Source organism: Eptatretus burgeri, chromosome 5 (genome assembly GCF_056783735.1).
Source record: "Eptatretus burgeri isolate ZD-2024b chromosome 5, Ebu_testis_v1, whole genome shotgun sequence".
Lineage (NCBI taxonomy): Eukaryota > Metazoa > Chordata > Myxini > Myxiniformes > Myxinidae > Eptatretus > Eptatretus burgeri.
In genome coordinates, this window is record NC_140965.1 from 5,428,594 (window position 1) to 5,449,865 (window position 21,272).

General features: G+C 44.6%; 1 protein-coding gene across 2 annotated transcripts in view; it reads left to right on the forward strand.

Annotated features, from left to right (window-relative positions):
• Window positions 1-21,272, forward strand: part of USP39 (ubiquitin specific peptidase 39) — a 63,837-nt gene that overhangs the window by 17,312 nt on the left and 25,253 nt on the right. For both annotated transcript variants that reach the window (XM_085880507.1, XM_085880508.1), the window contains exons 4-10: window positions 923-1,017; window positions 1,177-1,313; window positions 5,148-5,300; window positions 7,150-7,266; window positions 7,511-7,697; window positions 14,940-15,014; window positions 15,198-15,265. In XM_085880507.1, coding sequence (XP_085736633.1) covers window positions 923-1,017; window positions 1,177-1,313; window positions 5,148-5,300; window positions 7,150-7,266; window positions 7,511-7,697; window positions 14,940-15,014; window positions 15,198-15,265 — 832 coding nt within the window. The remainder of the gene's footprint in view (window positions 1-922; window positions 1,018-1,176; window positions 1,314-5,147; window positions 5,301-7,149; window positions 7,267-7,510; window positions 7,698-14,939; window positions 15,015-15,197; window positions 15,266-21,272) is intronic.

Sequence of the window (21,272 nt, forward strand, 5' to 3'; positions counted from 1 at the left end):
ATATGATGTATGATGCGCTTTAAAACCCCAGCGAGGGAGAGTGAGGTGATCGAGGATGTGCCTTCATAAAGGATATAATTAAAGATAGATTTTTTTTTCGAGACTAATTCCGACTGGAATACCACTTCACTGATGATGTCATCGTTATCACCCTATATACCCCCATGGGAAGTTGATGACGTAAGCCAAGCTTCAAATTTTTTTTGTTGAGCAGTTTCGGAGATGTCCAATTTTTTTTCCTTAAATCCAACATGGCTGCCATACCGTGTGACCAACATCAGAGTTATCAGTCAAATCTTCTACAATCTACATGGTGAATCCCTCCTGTGTTTAAAGTTTTGCATCAATAGGACAAGTAGTTGCAGAGAGAATTTTTTTTTAAGTGAAAATGTTGATGCACGCACATGCACACACAGACAGACAGACAGACAGGGCAGGGGCGTTACAATATTCTCACATCCCATTCATGGCGAGACTAATAAATGCAATCAAAAGGCACAGGCCACCCTTGAGGGACATCCCATTGTCTATTTGATAAATCTATTTTCCCAGATATAAATGTGTGTGTTTTTACAAGTGATTAACCCTTCGGTGTATCTGGTGTCTCTGAACTCTGTTCATCTGGTACTGCTTTGGAATGCATGTATTTTGATGATTCCAAATCCTGTTAGTCAGACCTTTTTTTATTATTCATTTGATAGTAAGCATTTGAGATGAAAGCATTCTCTCCAGCTGTCTGCCCCACCACAATTGCCCATGTCTACGTTGACTGATGAAGATCGTTTGAACATTTGGCACAGTTCGTTTAACTCTTACAGATCCGGATCCGGTTCCACTTAGGCCGCACACAACAGTGTGCCAATTGAACTCTCCGATCATAACGATGACGATGACCTCTTCCTTTGTGTTTTTTGTTTTGCAGGAGTGTGCTGGACTTTGATTTCGAGAAACTCTGTTCAGTGTCTCTCTCTCACATAAACGTGTACGCCTGCCTCGTCTGTGGAAAATACTTTCAAGGTACTCGTCTTACTTGCTGACCCTTGAACTCCTCCTTAGCCCCTGCACGTTTCTCATTCTAGACGTGCTGGGAAAGAGGGGAGTCATTTACCACATCGCCAGCTCTGTGCTTCCCATACTATACTCCAGCTGTCACTTCCGTAATATCTTGTCCTCCAGGCCGAGGTCCTCATTCTCACGCATACACGCACAGTGTACAAGTTGGTCATCATGTTTTCCTCAACTTGCATACATTGCGCTTCTACTGCCTCCCAGACAACTACCAGGTGTTGGACTCCTCCTTGGACGATGTGACGGTGAGATGTTTTGAGACAAACCATGTTTCTTTTTTGTGATCTTCACAAATGCCCATGAAGGGAATACCCAGTGCCTCGACAGTTTCCTACTTTACGAGTAATTTATCTCCAAACTATAAATTGTAGGTGTAGTGTACTCAAATCATGATAAATTTAAATTTGTAATAAAAAGTTGGCAGAGTGTGTCCATTTCTTTACCTGAACTTGTACTGACTGTTTCATAGGTTCAACTTTCTGTGACCTTTTGCGGTGATGTCCTTCCGTCAACAGCGACCATTAGCAAAAGCGATTATGAAGTGCAATTTGTATTGATTTTTTCCCACTTGTGCTCATCAGCAAAATATCAACATGGCATGTTCTTGGAGGGTCAAGTAATAGCCACGGAGATGGTGGTGTTGTCCATAAATGGCTAAAAGGCAAACTCTTCAAAATGACTGAAACGTTGGACTGAAATTAAATTCTGAATTCGGTTTGCTCGTTGCATAATTTACTGAGGTGTGGCTGTGCCGCTGATGCAGTGCCCCTGCACATACTCGTTTGAATTTGGGATTTGTTCAGGGTGCTGGTGATCATTCGCTGGACATCGGCTGGTCGATGTTAACATCCAGTTGAAACGTCGACCAACCGATGTGAGCAGACGGGACACCCGGGTTAACATCCGTCCAATTGACGGTGCACGTTATACTGTATGTACAGGGCGGGCACAAAGTCCATTTTCAGTGAAGTTCCTGTCCATGTGTATATTGCCCTCCAACGTTTTGTTGTGATTCATAAATGGGGAAACACCCCAATAGCTTCGCAAGCATCCTCACGCGTAACCACGTCCCGATCACAGAGTTCGTTGATGTTCCCAAGTTTAAATGCCTTCAACAACCTTTTTCATTATTTTCCTCAATGTAGAACGGGGAATGCCCAATTCTGAAGAACGTTTTCACGTCAATTTCTGTGGCGATCGAGAACAGGATGTTTCAACACTGAACGCATGACCCCAACGAGGGTAGAAAAGGTCATCGTTTTTGATTGGGGACGATCTGAGATGATTTTATTTCTATTTATTAATTTTTTTGTTGATGTTGATCACGTAAACTTCGCGCGATGCGAAACGTCAGGCCGGGCTGCACGTGAACCAAAGCACCAAGTTTTATGGGACTATCTAAATCGGGACCTTCCAAACCCATTGTTTTGTTGTTTATGACTTGAAAGTCAAGATGTTTGTGTTTGTGTGGTTTGTCGACGATGCATTGACGATGTTGGTTTATGTTCGTGCAGCGGACAAACAGACCTTTTTAGTTTTATTGTATGGATTCACATTGATTTCGTATGTATTTTATAGACCTCATATTCCATAGTTCCTCGACGTATGCATGTTGTAATACTACGTACTTTATAGACGAACTCGCATTATATTTTAACATATTTTACCCGGTACTCGATTTTAAAATTATTACGTTAAATACTGGCTACCACCGGGTGACGTTTGTGGCTTACGTTAGCACATTATGTGTGGACAGACGGACAAACAAGTGTCTACATGCAATACCCTCTGGCGAGGATAATGAGGTAAGGCTGTGAAAAAATGGGAGAATTATTGGAGGATGGTACAAATATCTATGAGATGATGTAAAGGTTAATTGATTGACTACGATTTGAATACTTTATGATAATGATTATATTAAGGCTGCCAGGATGGCCGAGAGGTTCACACACTCGCCTCAGTGAGCTGTCTCGCCTGTGTTTGACTCTCGACCGAGCTTTAAACTTTCATCACAGTATTTCACAGGCGTCAATGTGTGTTCCGTCCTTCGGATGGACGTTAAACTGGGCGTCCCGTCCGCCGGCATTAGTTGGTGGATGTTAAAGATACCACGGTGCCCTTCATGAAGAGTAGGTGAGCTATCGCAGGCACCATGACCAAATTCCAGCTCTAACCTTTGTCGAATGTCAGGCCTGGCCAGCCGGTTTGTAAAGGACTTGGACCAAGCTTCCCCCAGCCAACACTTATTATACATGGGTCAGTGTTCAGCTGCCTTGACTCCACCACCCCACTGCTTTACACCCATTGGCTGGACAGCTGGCCAGAATCCACCCCAATAAAATTAATGCACCGCCATTCCGTGAAACAGCACCGATCAGCAGGCCTCACGCATTAGGCCTTTGTGTTGGTCCGTGGCCCAGTGCAATTAGAATGACACCAGGTATATAACCACATAAGACATACGTATGTTTTTTGCTTCATGTTTGTACATCGGGTTCTTTTTTAATTCGAGATGGGCAAAGCCGAAAAACGAACGAAACGCGGTGGGTGAGAAAGGTTCTTCTTCACTTTGATTCCAGTATCGGCTCGAGCGTGCGTTAAAGAAAACTAATTTTTATCTCCGGCTTGTTATCGGAGTTGTCTTTATTGGTTTCTAGTCGACAAAAGATATCAGTAAATGAAAATTGCTTTTCCTTTTATTTTGCCGAATAGACCCAAGCACGGTGTGTTTTAGGGTTTCTTCTTCTTCATTTTGGTTCCGATATCGGCTCGAACATGCGTTAAACGCAAACAAATTTTTATCTCCCAAACATTCATTGGGACCGGTAGGGAGTGGATTGCAAACCAATTCTCACTCTTGTTATTATTGGTAATTTTGCGGCACTTCTCCGTACTTTGTCTCCAAGAGCAGGGGTGCAAATTAACAGCCGCCCGGTTGCCAATGGCGCCTAACTTTTGTGCTGGGCGGGTAAACAATACTGCCTTACCTGCCCGGCTGGCGAATCACCGCTGATTCCTGTTATTTTGTACAATTTTTACTGGCTTCTCTTCTAGCTTTCTCAACTAGAACTACTGTTTTTGTCTGCAGAAATCCATAGAAATCACCGGTAATTCTGCGGCGGCCATTTTGTCTGTTTTCATCTTGTTCCAAATCACGCGTGATTGCGAGAGATTTGACGGTTTGACGCGGTTTGGACGCATTTTCTCATGCCCAGGTTGGTTAAATGAGTGAATTTGGGTGAATGAGTGAGTTTGATGAGGCTTTTGGGTTGATGGGTGAGGTTGGGTTAATGAGTGAGTTTGATGGGTGAGGTTAGGTGGATGAGTGAGTTTATATGTGATGTTGGGTGGATGAGTAGTACCCCCACCATTGTCCATCACCCACAACCCCCCCCCCTCCACCTCATCGTCCATCACCCACAACCCCCCCCCCACCCCATTGTCCATCAGCCACAACCAACCCCACAACCACCCCATCACCCACAAAAATTCCCCCCCCCTAGCACTACTCACAACCTCCCGCCCCCATCACCCACACAAAAAAGGTCCCCCCCCATCACCCACAACCTCCTCCTCCCTGCATCATCCCCCCACCCCCACCCCACTCATCAAACTCACTCATCCATCCATCCAACTCACTCATTCTGCAAACCTCCTCCATTAAACTCTCATCCAACCAATCTCGCTCATCAAATTCACTCATCCAACCAACCTCACTCATGAAACTCACTCATCCAACCAACCTCACTCATCAAATTCACTCATGTGAGTATATTAAAAGTGTTTGATATCAAATTTGTGACTTTTGTCTTTGTTTTATCGGACCGGTAGAAATTCTGCTGGGCCGGTAACTTTTTCTAGTCACCGGCCCTGCTGGCCGGTGGATAAAATGTTAATTTTCACCCCTGAAGAGCACCAGCACGTGTTCTTGTTGCTCTGATTGCCTTTTTAGACTTGCTTCGTTTTTATTAGTCCAGGCAGATTTCTCGATTTAAATCGTTCTTTAAGTTTCCCCATTGAGTCGCATCACAAACTTCGTTTTCAATATATTATTTTATATCTCCCGTTTCCATTTCCAGTATGTCCTGCGACCAACCTTTATGCCAGAACAAATTCGCACACTGGACAAGCAGGCCAAGCTAGCTCGGGCTTATGATGGCAGCACCTACCTTCCTGGGATAGTCGGTCTCAACAACATCAAGGCGAATGATTATGCCAACGTGGTCTTTCAGGTCTCACACAGACTCTGCACAAACTACACTAAATTGTCTTCATGCATAATTGTATACTGTATGTACTGTATGCTCTCAGTGTTTTATTTCGCCAGATCTCATCTCTCTAACAGAGGCCTTTCTTTCACAGGATATCCACAATGAGCTCATCTCCCTCCCTAGTTATGCTTTGACACACCCATCGGTCATGCTGGCCGGTCATCGGTCATGTTTCACTATCAAGAGCTTCCTTTCCTACAAACCCTACACCCCCCCTCTCTGCTCTTCCACGCTCCCAATTCCCGAAGGAATATATCTGGATCTCTGTCTCTCACCACAGTAATGTTGTGTTTCTGTGCCTGGTCTCCCGCCCTCCCAGCTGAGATGACTGTGTACGAGGCTTTCTCGATCAACTTTATCTCCGTCCAATCCTCCCACTCCAGCTTTCTTTTTTTCCCCCCTAATCTGTGACGACTTAAACTGCCATTCCAGCTGTCTTGGCACCAGTCCTCAGACCACTGTCTTGTCCTTGATATTGCAGTTGAAGACCTTTTGTGACACTTTGGGCCCTGTCCAATCTTTTAAAATTCCCAAAGCAAATTCCCCATAATGATTCCCACCTTCTGTTTGACTTGGATCACATCTAACTTTCCCGCCAACCTTTCCTGCTCCCCCTCAGCTCCCCACTGGCAAACAGCGGGTTACTTTTGACATAATTCTCTCATGCTTTATCTATCTTGGCTGGAGTCCCTCAAAGTGGCACGTTGGGACGAATCCTGTTCTTGATCTACGCCCGTAATCTCAATCCACGTACAGCTTTGCATATGACGCCACTCTGTGCAAGGCTATTCCTCACCACTCTTCTCGGCAGATTGTGGCAGCAGCCTGTCCCCCTCTGCCTCTTTTGAGGAAGTAAACATCGGGGCATATCCCTGGAACACATCTTTCAATGCAGGAAAACCCCGCACTCATTTTGTTCCTCCATAAGGACTAGTTGGCAAATCCACCTTTTTGTTTTTGTTATCAGCATCTGATAGAGTTAGTCTCTAAATCTCCTGGGCCTCAACATTATCTATTATAATTATCATGGACACATTCATTTTCTCGGCGAGCCTCAAAAGCCCGCCGACGCTTCAAAATTATCCAAAGGATCAAGTCCTTCCTCCACCTCCTTGGTTCATAACGGAATACAAGGCCTACGTCCGATGTGCCAGAGAATATTCCCCCACCACATCCCACGGGCTTGTGCTTTTGCTTCTTATCTTTTCCCTCCATTAAGGCCATGGAATCTAAGACTCCGTGTCATTGACATCCCGCGATACAAGGCTGAGTTTCAGGGTTGCTGCTCACTCACTGCAGGCAGATTGGTCACCTTTGTGGTTTTGCACTGGCTTGTTTTGTCCTTGTACTTATGCTGTCTCATTTCTCTGCCTAACCCCTTCCCCCCTCCCCCCCCACCCCTCCCAGGTTGTTTACCTTTTCCCAGAAACCGTTGTCATGTTGTCCTGACATTTAAGCTCAATGCTGTGTGCCTTGTTCATCCACCCCCTCATGACACCCCCCTCTTCTCTTATATGTGAAACTTTTCCAGAGTCTGTTGTGCCATTCCTTTTGCTTCAGGCCTTCAAGTCTGCTGGTCATGGCCACCTCATGGCTTATCCCATTCTACCTGAGTTTTGTTTGCTTTGCTTACTGGGATCTTGTCCCCCTTTTATATGCAGGTCCTCTCCTTATGCTGCAGTGCAAGTATTCCCCAACCGTTTCTCATTTTGCCCGCTTTCTGATATCTTACCCCCCGTTACACTCTTCCTTGAACAGCTGTTGTCAATGACGACTAATCAAGACATTTTCACCGTTCACACTTCCTTAGGCTCTCTCAAACGTACCACCTCTTCGTAACTACTTCCTAAGCGACGAGACCGGTGGCAGCTTACAGCCTGCGAATAATACTGGAAGCAAAGGAAGAGCTTATGGCAGCAAGAGCAAGGTAACAATGGTGATGCATATATCGAGCTTGATTGAATGAGGGTTGGTCAACTGGCTCTCTGATTGTTAATGACTGCATCCCATGGGTCTCCATTAAGGGTCAGCTTAGAGGAGATCAGCCAATTATCTGCAAATGTACAAATGATCATTTGTTTACAATGAAAAGGTACTCTATATTGAAAGTGATTGAGAATAACACACTCACTCCTCTCTCCCCACAACTCCAAACCACCTTTCCTCTCCAGGTGTTGTCCATCAGTGGCAGCCAACGCCCGCCAGGCTCTCCTCCCCCTGCCCTGTTGTGGCGTCGCTTTGGGGAGCTTCTCCGGAAGCTGTGGAACCCTCGAGGCTTCAAGGCTCACGTGTCTCCCCACGAAATGCTGCAGGCTGTCGTTCTATGCTCACACAAACGCTTCCAGATCACGCGACAGGGTGAGTCATCGTGCAAAGTGAAGGCGCCGGGGATGGGAATGGTGAACTCTGTTTATCCTTTGTTATGAAAACTAACGACGGTGATTGGCCATCTTGAGGCACCGTTCGTCAACTAGTTTGGTCAGGAAATATTGGTTATTTATGCCTACTTGCTATGGTGGTACAATCACATGATTGATATCAAGGATCACTTTGGGACATTGTGGGTGAAGAGCGAGCCAACATTCCCGACAGGAGAGCAGTTGCTGCCGATTTGGCAAAGCAACTCCTTGGTGAATGTGCGATGGTTCATTAACAGGGCATTTTCAATGACCTGGTTAAGCAATTTCCCTTAAAGAGCAGGTTGCGGGTCACCAAACATATTCTAAAAATTTGTCAATATGATTATATGTGCATTCAATAGTTTGATGCAAACTATTGTGGTTGCCTAACTATTGGGAAAATTAATGAAATTTAACTCTGAAGTTGTTATTTCTCGAGACTGTTGGAAAAAAAAACACCGCGTGCCATACATGGATGGTGACGTCACGTTCTCCAAAACAAAGCGGACGCTCACTCGCTCATTGAAGAAGTGTCCAGTTCAGTGGGCCGTTCTTTCGCTTTTTTTGAGCTTGCAACTGTCTATATTATCCTTTTTAGCTCGCCTGTTCGAAGAACAGAGAGCTATAGCGATACCCCCAGCATGAGCGTCAAAATGTTAGTTTTTGGTGCAAGTTATTTCGAAGCTTGCCATTCATTAATATGTGTACTAGGATGCTGATATTTGGCATGGAAGTTCGTTTGGGGTATATTATTGATGTAGTGAAGTTGAAATTAAAAAATAATTTCAAATGTTTTAAATTTTTGACCTGTTGTGAACTTAACTTTTTTGTAGCACATCAACGTTAAAGTTTTTGGTGCAAGTTATTTAGAAGCTTGCCATTCATTTAATATGTGTACTAGGATGCTGATATTTGGCGTGGAGGTTCCTTTGGGGTATATTATTGATGGAGTGAAGTTGAAATTTAAAAATAATTTCAATTTTTAAAAAATTTTTGACCTGTTTTGAACTTAACTTTTTTGTAGCACATCAACGTTAAAGTTTTTTCCTTTCTAATGTTTTTATCTACCACATTATTTTTTACTGATTACAATATATAAATACATATATTGCTTTAAAATTATTTGGATCAGACTTCACTGCAATGCTTTATAAAAAATATTATTAGACTAGTCTTTTAAAAACGATAAATGTATAAACAGGTGAGCATTGGGTGGCTTTGACACCAACTCTGGTTTATTTTGAATTATTGTAGAACAAAGTTATTTGGATATTTGTACATCATGCCTCGTGCGTGCGTCGTCATGTTTTGCAAAAATGGCTGCAAAATGGGTAATTGCTCCCACCGATTCCTGAAGGAATCAAACATTTGCTGGCAGTGGATAAGATTTGTACAAACAAAACGGGCGAATTTTCCCCCAAAGAAAATGGGTAAAGAGAACCCTTTGGATAGACTTGTCATTTGTGTTGACCATTTCACAGCTGAGGATTACGAAGGCATAAATACATCTGATCACCACTCTGTGAATATGAGTTGTTGGTTGACAAGTTCTCCAGATACTGCTCTGTCACAGAATCATTTGTTGAGTTTAAGTGAGAAAAACCTTGAAATGTATTAAAGAGTACATAGAAAAACACATAATATAAATAAACTTTCTGAAAAACATAAGCATGAAAAAATTTCTCAACAAATCAACTTATTGTTGATTAAATTACTTTTTTTAACAGCATCAGCAAATTGGGCTATTTCTTTTCAATTGTAAAAAATTGATCAATTTTCCCCTTCTTTTTCTAAATTTGGTAGAATATTTCCCAATGAGGCTAAACATGTTTTGGTATTTATATGCTACAACTGTCTCTTAAAAGTTGGGGTTTGTTCTTACTGTTCACTTTCGTTGGGGTCAAGCTCAGCTGTCAGAAAGACTTCAACGCCAAGGCTACGGTGTATAATATATTTGCGTCCATTATTGATTCATTCTATTTCTGACTCTTGAGTGACTAGAGGGGGAGCACTCGGTAGAGTGCAAAACCTCTGCCGCCAATACTGCTAGGTCACTCAAGTGAACCTGATATCCTATTCATTCAATTTGACGTCAACAGTCCTCACAGAGTTATAGTTTGCAACTTTCCCTTTTACTTTTAACTTTTACATACTCAATTCATTCGTCATAACTAGATTCCTTGAGACAGATATTGATTTTACGTGGGTATATCCACCTGAAGTTCCAAAATCAGCCACAATTATAATTTTGGTATGTTTTTTTTTTTGTTGGAAATCACTTATAACATGTAGAAATGCAAAAAAAATCGAAATTTTGTTGAAAAAAAAATTTGCAAAATCTTTTTTTCTCCAACTATTTTTTTTTGGGGGGGGGGGGGTTGGAAATCACTTAAAATGTGTAGAAATGCAAAAAAAGAAATCGAAATTTTGTTGAAAAAAAAATTTGCAATTTTTTTTCTCTAAATTTTTTTTGGGGGGGTTGGAAATCACTTATAACATGTAGAAATGCAAAAAAAAAAGAAATCGAAATTTTGTTGAAAAAAATTTGCAAATTTTTTTTTCTCTAACAATTTTTTTTTGGGGGGGGGGTTAGAAATCACTTAAAACATGTAGAAATGCAAAAAAAAGTCGAAATTTTGTTGAAAAAAAAAGTTGCAAAAATTTTTTTTCTCAAACGATTTTTTTTGGGGGGGGGGGTTAGAAATCACTTAAAACATGTAGAAATGCAAAAAAAAATTCAAATATTTTTTCAAATTGCCCGCCACAGCGGCCATATTGGATTTTGGACCAAGTCCAAAATCTAATGGCATGATCCTTGGACCAGACCTAACCCCCCCACCAAGTTTCGTCGAAATCCGTCGGAGTTTTTCCGTAATACTGTTCACAAACAAACAAACAAACAGAAAGGGGTGAAAACAGTAACCTCCATCCATCTTCGATGGCGGAGGTTAAAAATTATTATATTAAGTCACAGACTCATCAAACTTTACATTATTTTATGCATCAAATAAGAAAATGAAAATCTACAAACCAATCTGTCTGGTGGAGTCTGCCAGTGTGAACTACCGGACAGTCAGTCCTGCCACTTGTACACGAAATAGGCCGTTTTCTGGCACTTCCAAGTGGCTCAAATTTATATGGCTCAGGGCCAGAAACTCCATAGTATAAATTCCCATCATCCTCCGACTCGTCCTCGGCAATATCGGAACGAAAGCACTCAATTTCATCGCCGCTGAAATCACTCTCTGATTCGTATCTCGCCATTGTTCACACGCTCTTTCCGAATGTTGACAAAGTTTTCGGAGAACGTGACGTCATAGCATCTTCGGTAAATTCCGGTCTGTTTTTCGATCACTGACATAAGTTTTGACTCAAAAGTTAATTTTAGCATATTTTGAGTTTCAAATGTAAGAAAATAATTGCCCAACGATTATTAATGTGATTGCAACTTTCGAATCACGCGAAGTCATCAGCGACCCAAAACCTGCTCTTTAAGAATACAGAAATGGAAGGCCCCACTGAAGACCCTTTGTTGATGAATGTAAAAGTGGGAACAAACGGCAAGTTTGGCTTCACTTGTGTAAAACTCGAGTTTGGTGTTCAAACGAAGATGCAATGGACCGCCGGTATAGCTTGTTTGCTTGAATCTTCCGCTTCATTGCCTCAATCCTCCATTCCAACCCTTCCTTTCCTTGCATAGTCATAGTCAGGTCAGGTTCGATCTGTGACCTGCTACAGGTACCATGTAAACCTGTACTAACCTGTTCCATGGTCGGGTTGTCGGCGACTAAACCGTCTCCCCCACCAGGTTTTCTGGTGAGGAGGGTGTTTGGATATGGACACCCAGCAGGATTAAAAACAAAACCTGTCAAAGGGCGGAGGAGCTCCTTGTGAGCCAACGGCCATCCATATCTAGTGCCCAACTGTGTCTGCGGACGTCCTCCTGCAGTTGGGTCACTTCTTACTCGGAGGTTGGTGGCAGGATTTGCACTCCGGCCACCGTAAAACGCTTCATTCCGCAAAACGCAAAAACGCAAAAAAAATCTGAAAACCCACTCCGTGGAGCGTACCTCCCTGTGCAGCTTCCCTTCGCAGGGCAGCTCACGGATGACGGGATTGAGGCAAAGCCTTCGGGACCCCCAATCTTTGATAGGAGGAAACCACGGGTAACATCCCTGGGTCAGATTGCGGAGAGTGTGTCGGAGTGGTGCTGAGGTGTCGTCCACCAGACGGCGGTCTCCTTGGGTTAACCCTGAGGCGGTCCCTTCGGGTGGGTGCCTGGAATGTCCTATCCCTAAGAGAGGATGATCACCTGTCTCTGTTATCATCTGAGCTCAAGCGTTTGGACATCGGGATTGCTGCTCTCTCTGAGGTTCGGAGACGGATTGCGGCGAGATAATGGTGGGTGGTTACACCTACTATTGGTCTGAGTCGCTCTGATGTTTACCATACCCAAGGAGTTGCTGTAGCTGTGTCCAATAAGCTGACCCCAATGATAATTGAGGTAACACCGGTCAACGAGCGTATTATGAGATTAAGGATTCGCCACTCCTTAGGTGTCATTTCCCTGGTCTCTATTTATGCTCCGACTGAGGAGAGTGATCTCACCCTGCAGGTTGCATTCTACGGCACGCTCCAGTCTGTGGTTGTTCAGGGCCCCCGACGAGAAACACTTCTAGTCTTGGGGATTTCAATGCATCGACTGGAACTGATAGGGATGGTTATGAGGTGTGTGTTGGTCCCCATGGGTCAGGAACTATGAACCAGAATAGCACTAAGTTCCTTGACTTTGCAAGAAGTCATGGACTTAGGGTGGCTGGTTCATGGTTTCAGCGCCCCATAGCTCATCGCTGGACTTGGTATTCCAACGCTGGCGGTGTGGCAAAGGGAGATTGACCATGTCCTCATTGACGGTCGTTGGAGGATGATCCAGAACTGCAGGGTCTACCGGAGTGCTCAGTTCCTCAATACTGACCACAGGCTTGTTGTAGCAACTCTAAAGCTGCACCTTAAATCCTGGAGAATGGTACCATCCCAGCCTAGGCTGGATGTTGCCAAGCTCAGGGATGAGAGAGTAGCTGAGGAGTTTGCGAACAGGCTGAGTGGACACTTGGGGGGTCTGGGTGCTTTGGACGGTCCTGAAGAGTTGTGGAGCACCTTCAAGACCACCGTCCTTGATGTTGCCAGTGGATGCCTTGGAGTTCACCGCAGGGCAAAGAAGAATTTTGTCTCTCAAGGGACACTGGATACCATTGACCAGAGTCGCAGGGCCAGGCTGAATGGCAGAGCTGAGCTGTTCAGGGAGCTGAGGCGTAAAACTGTACGTGCACTGAGGGTGGACAAGGAGGCCTATGTGCGAGGAATCTGTGAGGAGGTAGAGCATCACCTGTGGACAGGTGATTCTCGTCCCGCTTGCAGGGAATTCGCGCATTACGTTCATCCAAGCCCATCCCTCGGAGCACTGCAGTTCGAGCAGAGAGTGGTAGGCTCTTGACAGAGGAGTCTGAAGTGAAGGCCCGCTGGGCAGTTACTTTGAGCGGTTGTACCAGGCTGATCCCCCAGCTGTCGAGTTGGACGTCAAGGGTGTTACAATCCCTGTTGCTGACCCTCGAATCAACTGTGGTCCACCATCGCTTGTGGAAACACGGGCTGCGGTGAACCAGTTGAAGCAGAAGCAAAGCTCCAGGGGTCTGTGGCATCCATGCTGAACTTCTCAAGGCTGGTGGAAATGCTGCACTCGTGTCGTTGCATGCAGTTTTGTGCTCTGCCTGGAACACAGGCATCATCCCAACTGATTGGAAGAGGGGCCTTGTTGTCCCTCTCTGGAAAGGAAGGGTGATCGCCAAGACTGCAACAACTACCGAGGGGTGACGCTGCTCTCAGTGCCGGGCAAGGTCTTTGCTCGGATAATTCTTGATAGGGTTCGCCACCATCTGCTTGAGCACCAGCGTCCAGAGCAGTCAGGCTTTACACCAAAGAGGTCAACGATTGACCGTATCCTTGCACTTCGTGTCCTCACCGAGAACGTAGACGAGAGTTTCGGCAGGGGCTGCTTGCAGCCTATGTTGATCTCTGTAAAGCGTTCGATTCAGTGAATCGGGATGTCCTCTGGAGGATTCTTGGTCTTCGTGGGGTGCCACCGAAACTGATCGATCTGATGTCTGAACTCTACTCTGGTACTGAGAGTGCTGTGAAGTGTGGTGGTACAATCTCTGACTTATTTCCAGTTGTTACTGGAGTTCGTCAGGGATGTGTACTTGCCCCCACGCTTTTCAGCACTTGTATGGACTGGATTTTGGGAGGATGTCGGAGAGATCAAATTGCGGTGCATCGTTTGGCAATGTCAAGATCTCGGACCTTGATTTTGCAGATGATGCAGTCATCTTTGCGGAGACTTTAGACATCCTCTTAGGGGCCCTCGAGGTGCTGAATGAGGAGTCGGAGCCGTTGGGATTACAGGTTTCTTGGGTCAAAACTAAGATCCAGGCTTTCGGTGACATCTTGGATGCTGCTGTCCTGTCTGTGTCTGTTTGTGGTGAGGATGTTGAGGTCGTGGATCGATTCACTTACCTTGGCAGTGATATTCATGTCTCCGCAGGTTGTGAGCCGGAGGTCAATAGTCGCCTGGGTCGGGCCTGGGAGTCATGGATTCACTGGATCATGGGGTGTGGCGCTGCCGGTACCTGTGCGGGAGGACGAAAGTCCGAGTCTTCAGGTCCTTGGTACTTCCAGTCTTGCTCTATGGGTGCGAGACTTGGACTTTGACCAAGGATCTGAGACGGAGACTTAATTCCTTTGGTACCAGGTCTCTTCGGAGAATCCTTGGCTATCGCTGGTCGGATTTTGTGTCCAACGAGCGGTTGCTGAGAGAGACTCGGATGAGATTTGTTACCTGCATAGTCCGTGAGCGTCAGCTGCGACTGTATGGACATGTGGCTCGTTTTTCCTGACGCTGATCCTGCTCACCAGATTCTCTCAGCGAGGGAGTCTCATGAGTGGAGGAGGCCAGTGGGCCGACCACGTGCCTCATGGTTGCAGCAGGTTGACCATCATCTCAAGGAGATGGGGATGGGCCTGGCATCTGCCTGGGGGATGGCCAGACGGAGGCCCCTGGAGTACCGGCGGAAAGTGGACGCAGCGACGCGCTGTTCTGGCACATGCTCCCATACCTGACCTGACCTGACCTTTCCTTGCACTTCAGGTGACCCAATCGACTTCCTGTCATGGTTCCTCAACAGCCTCCATCTGGCTCTTGGTGGTACGAGGCGGAAACACAGTGAGTAACGGCTCGACCACCTATTTGCCGATACCTGGTACCACTCGTGCGTTCATTTGCGCACCTGACATTAGAATATTTTATTATTTGGTTTAAATTTCCGACATGACACGATTACTTCACTCACAATTTGAGGATGTTCTGTTCCCTTATCTCTCAACCAGCTTTGTCTTTTATTTCCAGCGATCGTGACCAACGTTTTCCAAGGAGCCATGATGGTTTACTCGAGGAAACTGCTGCATCCAGATTTGGTAACTAGCTCCATGATTACGGCCACTCAACACGATGGAACATGTGTGCCCAGTATTGCTTCGTACCGGAATGAATATCATACCGGTATAACGATCGCGGATCGCCGTGTCGGTAATCTGCACAGGCTTTCTAAAGCACACCCGATTCTTAAAAATAACCAATTGGCCATTGCTTTAAAAACAGCCACAAGAGCAAAGAAAAACACGATTGCTTATGCGGTGCTCGGGTGCTGAAGGTTAAAAGTTAAAACCTACTGTACCTACTCCCTGGTACGTCTTGACGTCATATGTTACCCTGGTTCAGGTGTATCTGAGATGCCGAGTGCATCAAAGCTTTTTAAATCATTTACGATATTTAAAGATTGTAAACATCTTTCTTCGATCTGTTGGTGATATACAAGGTTGTTTTTATTAGGTCAGCAAAACCGTTCGATGTCCTCAGGTCCGTCCGTCTCTGTCTGTCTGTCTGTCTGCCTGTCCGTCCATCCATCCGTCTGTCAACAATTTTTATTTTTATTTTTATTTCTCCTCTGAGATGTCTCGGCCGATTGAGTTCTATCTTGACACGATGATAATACTAGTTGCTCTCTATACCTCGTCTGAGCCCTTTTTCACATTTTCGCCTCGGGGTCAAGGTTACAGGGTCATCAAGTGTAAAATGACCGATTGGTCGAATGGCCTAAAAGGAACCATCGGACGGCTATAATGCATAATGGGTTTCATAGGGGTTATTAGGAAGATTTAATTTGACCAACTAGTTTCTCGTTAACCCTGTCGACTGGCCCTGTTTATTGGGCAACACGAGATCCGTTGACTTCAACACGGCATCGCGTGGTTATTTTAAGTTTCATTTAAATTCTGTTTTCACTTTTCATCGTCGCTAAGGTTGATTAACACTCGGTTTCATTAAGTTTTGTGAAAATTTAATGTTTATATCCCCGGTCTGTGTGGAATACATTGCGGCGAGAGGTAGCTTCCATTAGTCCATGAGCTGGAGGGCCATTTCTGGCCAATTGGTACCATCTTGAGGGACCAAGGTTTTTAGTGGTTTTCTGTTGTTGATGTATCTGGAACACAAAAATGCACGATGGGTATTTGAGTAGAGTAGCTCAAGCATTTTACGCAGCTTTATGTGCAGCAGGGGTATATCCACAAAATACGCTGATTTTATCACGTTTATGATTCGGTGGTGTCGTTACTCAAATGTAATGCACTTTATTTGAAAGGAAATTTTAATCACATCCATATCACAAATCATGCATTTTACTTCCAAACTGCAAAATTAAAAGGATACTAAGTTTTATTAATTAATCTGACATAGTTTCAAAGATGCTACGTGTTCAATTCAATAGCAGAAGAAAACGCATGTATGTTGTGAAGTTCTTGAACAATTTTGAATAGAATGTGCCACAGAGTTATCTTTAATCCCACAGTGTTGAATAAAGAAAATAACTATTCGACATAATCATTAAACAGAAACAGGCAATGACAAATAATTTGAGAGATATGGAGTATCAATTGTCAACGTCACTGTCGTCATCGTCCTCATGATCCACGCTGCAGTCCGACTGTTCATCTTGGACCTTCATGTTCACACACTCCTGGAGAACACAAGCAGCTGTGCAGCTTCGGCCATTGACCATGCATGTGCACGATGGCAGCCTACACTCCCGTTTACACTTGCAGGATAAAAATTCCAGAACAACATCAGGAGCTGGGGCACCAGACATCCACTCAATGGCAAGTCTACCATCGTCATCCAATACCCAACCATTACAGTCAAGTGGACTGGGTACACGTGGAGTTACTTCAAGACTGTGGTGCCAAATGGCTGCTTGGTAACATGCTCTGGTAGCATGAAGCTTCAAACAATCCTGACAAGGAGGGATTTGTCCTGACTGGATATCACCATTCTTAGCACGGAACAACTGAAACCGCATCTCGTTAACTTCTGTGATTTCAGTTTGCGACATGTACAGCTTGCAAGTGAATTCCTCAAGCACATGGAAGAGATCATCCTGTAGTGTCCCGTCTTTCCCGAAGTCACTGAAAGCTGTCTGAAACCTTGGATTGTTGATGAGGAGTTTGAGCCCTGTCACCTTTCCACGGCCACTGAAAGCGCTTACTGTGTCGCAGCCTGTGTCGGAATGCAATCCCAATAAAGCTTTACAGAATTTTCTGCCGAGAGCACTAGCAACTTTTGTTATGTCAACAAGTCTGATGCGGATTGATGATCCACATCGGATGAACAGATTACAGTCTGTCATCATGAAAAGCCAGAGATAGCATCATGACGTCTGTGTCTTCTGAAGCAACTATCACAGAATGGAAACTTGACGATGCATCCGTACAGTGTAGTAGCAAGTGTGTGTCTGCTTCCTCGTGAGATGAACAGAGCTCGTCAACTTCAACTCCAGCCTCACGGGTGATCTTGGTGCAGCTATCCTCACATGTGACATAAAGGACCTTGTCTTTAAGTCTTATTCTGTAGGGCTCTGTTCCCCATTGCTCTGTGACGAATTTGATCAGCTTCGTCTTGCTGATGTCACAAGACAGAAGACGCCTCCATTGGTGTATTCGGTGACCGGGTGCTATGTTTGTGAAGCGGATACCTCCATCAGTCGACCTCAGGGCCCTTTCTGCATCTTTTATAGACATCTGTTTGTAGATGTCAATTACTACATCAACACTGTTGCTACTTGCTGATATATTCAGCACAGCTGAAAGAAGCATATCAGCCACTTCATCAAAAGTGAGTTTCTCCCCTTTCAGCTTCTGTACAATACTCATGCCATCAATGATACATGCTGATGGGGTGTTGGACGTTTTCCGCAGCAGAGACCTTACTTTCAAGCTTTCTGGAAAGAGCTGCTTTGTTGGTTTTCTTCATAGTACCATCACAGTTGGCCAAGGACGAAGGAAGGGGGCCGAGGGGGTGTTTCAGTACATCATTCATGGTCAACTTTCTGCTGGAAGCTACGAGTATCATCTGTCCAAACAGTTTATTGTCACTTTTGAGGACTTGTTCCTTGTTGGGTAGTTTTCTGCTGATCCTTTTGTGGGCATTATCAAATGTCTTCAACTGCATCTTTGGCAATCTGTCAAAGAATGGGTTTTCTCGTCCTTCAATACGCTGTATTTGAGAATCTGTATATGCTGCATCCCCTTTCTTGTGAGCAGTCAAAAGATCATTGGCAACTTCTGGGGACACACCAGCACCAGTTGAGATGCTTATCAGCTCTGAAGGATTTTGACTGAATGGGTTTGTCCAGGTGTCTTCCATCAGATAAATCAAACTGTCAACATCAGTCTCATCCTTGCGCATTCTTGAAGCTGACAAATCTGTGTGAACCATTCTTTTGCTGCAGCTATCATCTATCATCAGCCTCATTTGTTTAAGACAGGTACTTCTATATTCTGCTGTGACATAGTACCTGCTAACAGCAGCAGGCTTCAAGCTGAATCCCTTTGTGCCTCCGGCTGTCTGTGTGTCTTTATTGACTGTTTCTTCAATGGTTTGGTCAACAGGAAGTCCACCAAATGTATTGGTTGCACCTAATTATCCTGAGAAACCTCCTTCTAGCATGTGCTGATCAACCTCTGGGTGCGTCTCGGAGAGCCTGGTCATTTGGCAGTAATAGACTGGTAGATACTCGGCATAGTTCAGCCTGTCATATGCAAAGCACCAAGGAATGATACTTCGGATATCAGCCAAATGTAGAGCCCAGTTTCCTTCCCTTGATACTCTGATAAAGACGAGGTATTATGGCCGAAGAGTCGATGCACAAAAGCGCTCTTTACGCAAGGGGTTTTAACATGAAAAACGCTATAACTTGTCTAATAATTATCACAGAAAGCTGCTAAACGTCCTGAAATAATATTAAGATATCGCTCTATATAGAAGAAATAACATTGGCTATATCCATGTTCGAGAATGTTATGATCGATGAACAAGTAAACTTTTAATGACCGTTTTTGCTCTCAAATTTGCCTTGCACGATTATTTAGCGAAGCACGTTATAGCCTATAAAATACTTATCATTTAACTTATAGTCACATATTATATACCAATGGATAGGAAATTAAGTCCGCTTTCCAATGGTAGGTGGGAATACGCTATATGATGTGGAAGAATAAAGATACGTGGCACGACCTGACCACACACCCTTAAATCTTGTCCACAAAAGCGCCGTCTGAGCGATTAATGGTCTAAAACAGAAAATTGGAGATAATTAACTTGAGCTACTCGACTGAAAGGTCCATCATGCTGTTTTGTTATCTACATTTGTGTCTTCAATCAGTCATATCACTTTTTTCTGGTCCCTCAAGATGGTACCAATTTCCATCTCAGCTCATGGACTACATGGGCTTCCATCCGTTTCCATGACATATAACGAGTCTGTCTTAAGTTCTAGTTAACCTCCGCCATCTTCGAAGATGGATGGAGGTTACTGTTTTCACCCCTTTCTGTTTGTTTGTTACTTACGAAATCTAAAGATTTCGTAAGTATATTGATGACTTCTGTTTGATGTATGTATGTATATGTATATATATATATATATATATATATATATATATATATATATATATATATATATATATATATATATATATATATATATATACCAAGTCGAAAACACCAGGGGGTTGACTCAGCCTGCCATCCTTCCGAGGTCGGCGAAATGAGCACCAGTTGTACTGGGCCCGTTGTATGCCCCGGTTCGAATAGGTGTACCATATCCCTGTGTGTCGTAAGAGGCGACCAGGGTTGCGTCAGGAAGGGCGTCCGGCATAAAAACCTATGCCAAATCATTATGCGGACAACAAAACGAATTTCCAAACCGGATCGGTCGAGGCCCGGGTTCCCAACGACCGCCACCGGTACCGGTGGTCAGCAGGGTACCAGTGGAAATTGTGCTACTGCTGGGCGAAGGAGGAGAAGGAGACGGGGAATGCGAGTCCGGAGGCAGTGGGAGAGGGGGAAGGGTAGAAGTGTGGAGGTGAGAGTTGGAACTCTGAATGTTGGGACGATGACTGGCAAAGGGCGAGATTTGGCTGATATGATGGAGAGAAGAAAGGTGGACATACTGTGTGTACAAGAGACCAAGTGGATGGGGAGTAAGGCTAGGAGCATTGGAGGTGATTTCAAACTGTTCTACCATGGTGTGGATGGGAGGAGAAATGGTGTCGGGGTAATCCTGAAGGAAGATTCTGTGAAGAGGGTATTGGAGGTGAGGAGAGTGTCTGACCGAGTGATGAGTGTGAAGTTGGAAATTGAAGGGGTGATGATGAATGTCATCAGTGTATATGCACCGCATTTGGGGTGTGAGATGGAGTATAAAGAAGATTTCTGGAGTGAGTTAGATGAAGTGGTGGAGAGTGTATCCAAGGATGAAAGAGTGGTGATTGGAGCAGATTTCAATGGGCATGTTGGGGAAGGGAATAAAGAGGATGAGGAGGTGATGGGTATGTACGGTCTCAACAAGAGAAATGTGGAAGGGCAAATGGTGGTAGAGTTTGCAAAAAGAATGGAAATGGCAGTGGTAAATACGTATTTCAAGAAGAAGGAGGAACACAGGGTGACATACAAGAGTGGAGGAAAGTGCACACAGGTGGATTACATCTTAAGCAGGAGATGCAACCTGAAAGAGATTAGTGACTGGAAGGTGGTGGCAGGGGAGAGTATAGCTCGACAGCATCGATTGGTGGTCTGTAGGATGATTTTAGAGGTGAGGTTGAGGAAGAGAGTGAGGGCTGAACCAAGGACCAGATGGTGGAAGCTGAAGGAGGAAGACTGTTGCGTGAAATTTAGGGAGGAGGTGAGACAGGCGTTGGATGGTGGTAAAGATGGGTGGGATGATTGGGCAACGACAGCAGAAGTGGTGAGGGAGATAGCTAGGAAGGTACTTGGTGTGACATCTGGACAGAGGAAGGAAGATAAGGAGACTTGGTGGTGGAATGAGGAAGTACAGGAAAGTATAAGGAAGAAGGGGTTGGTGAAAAAGAA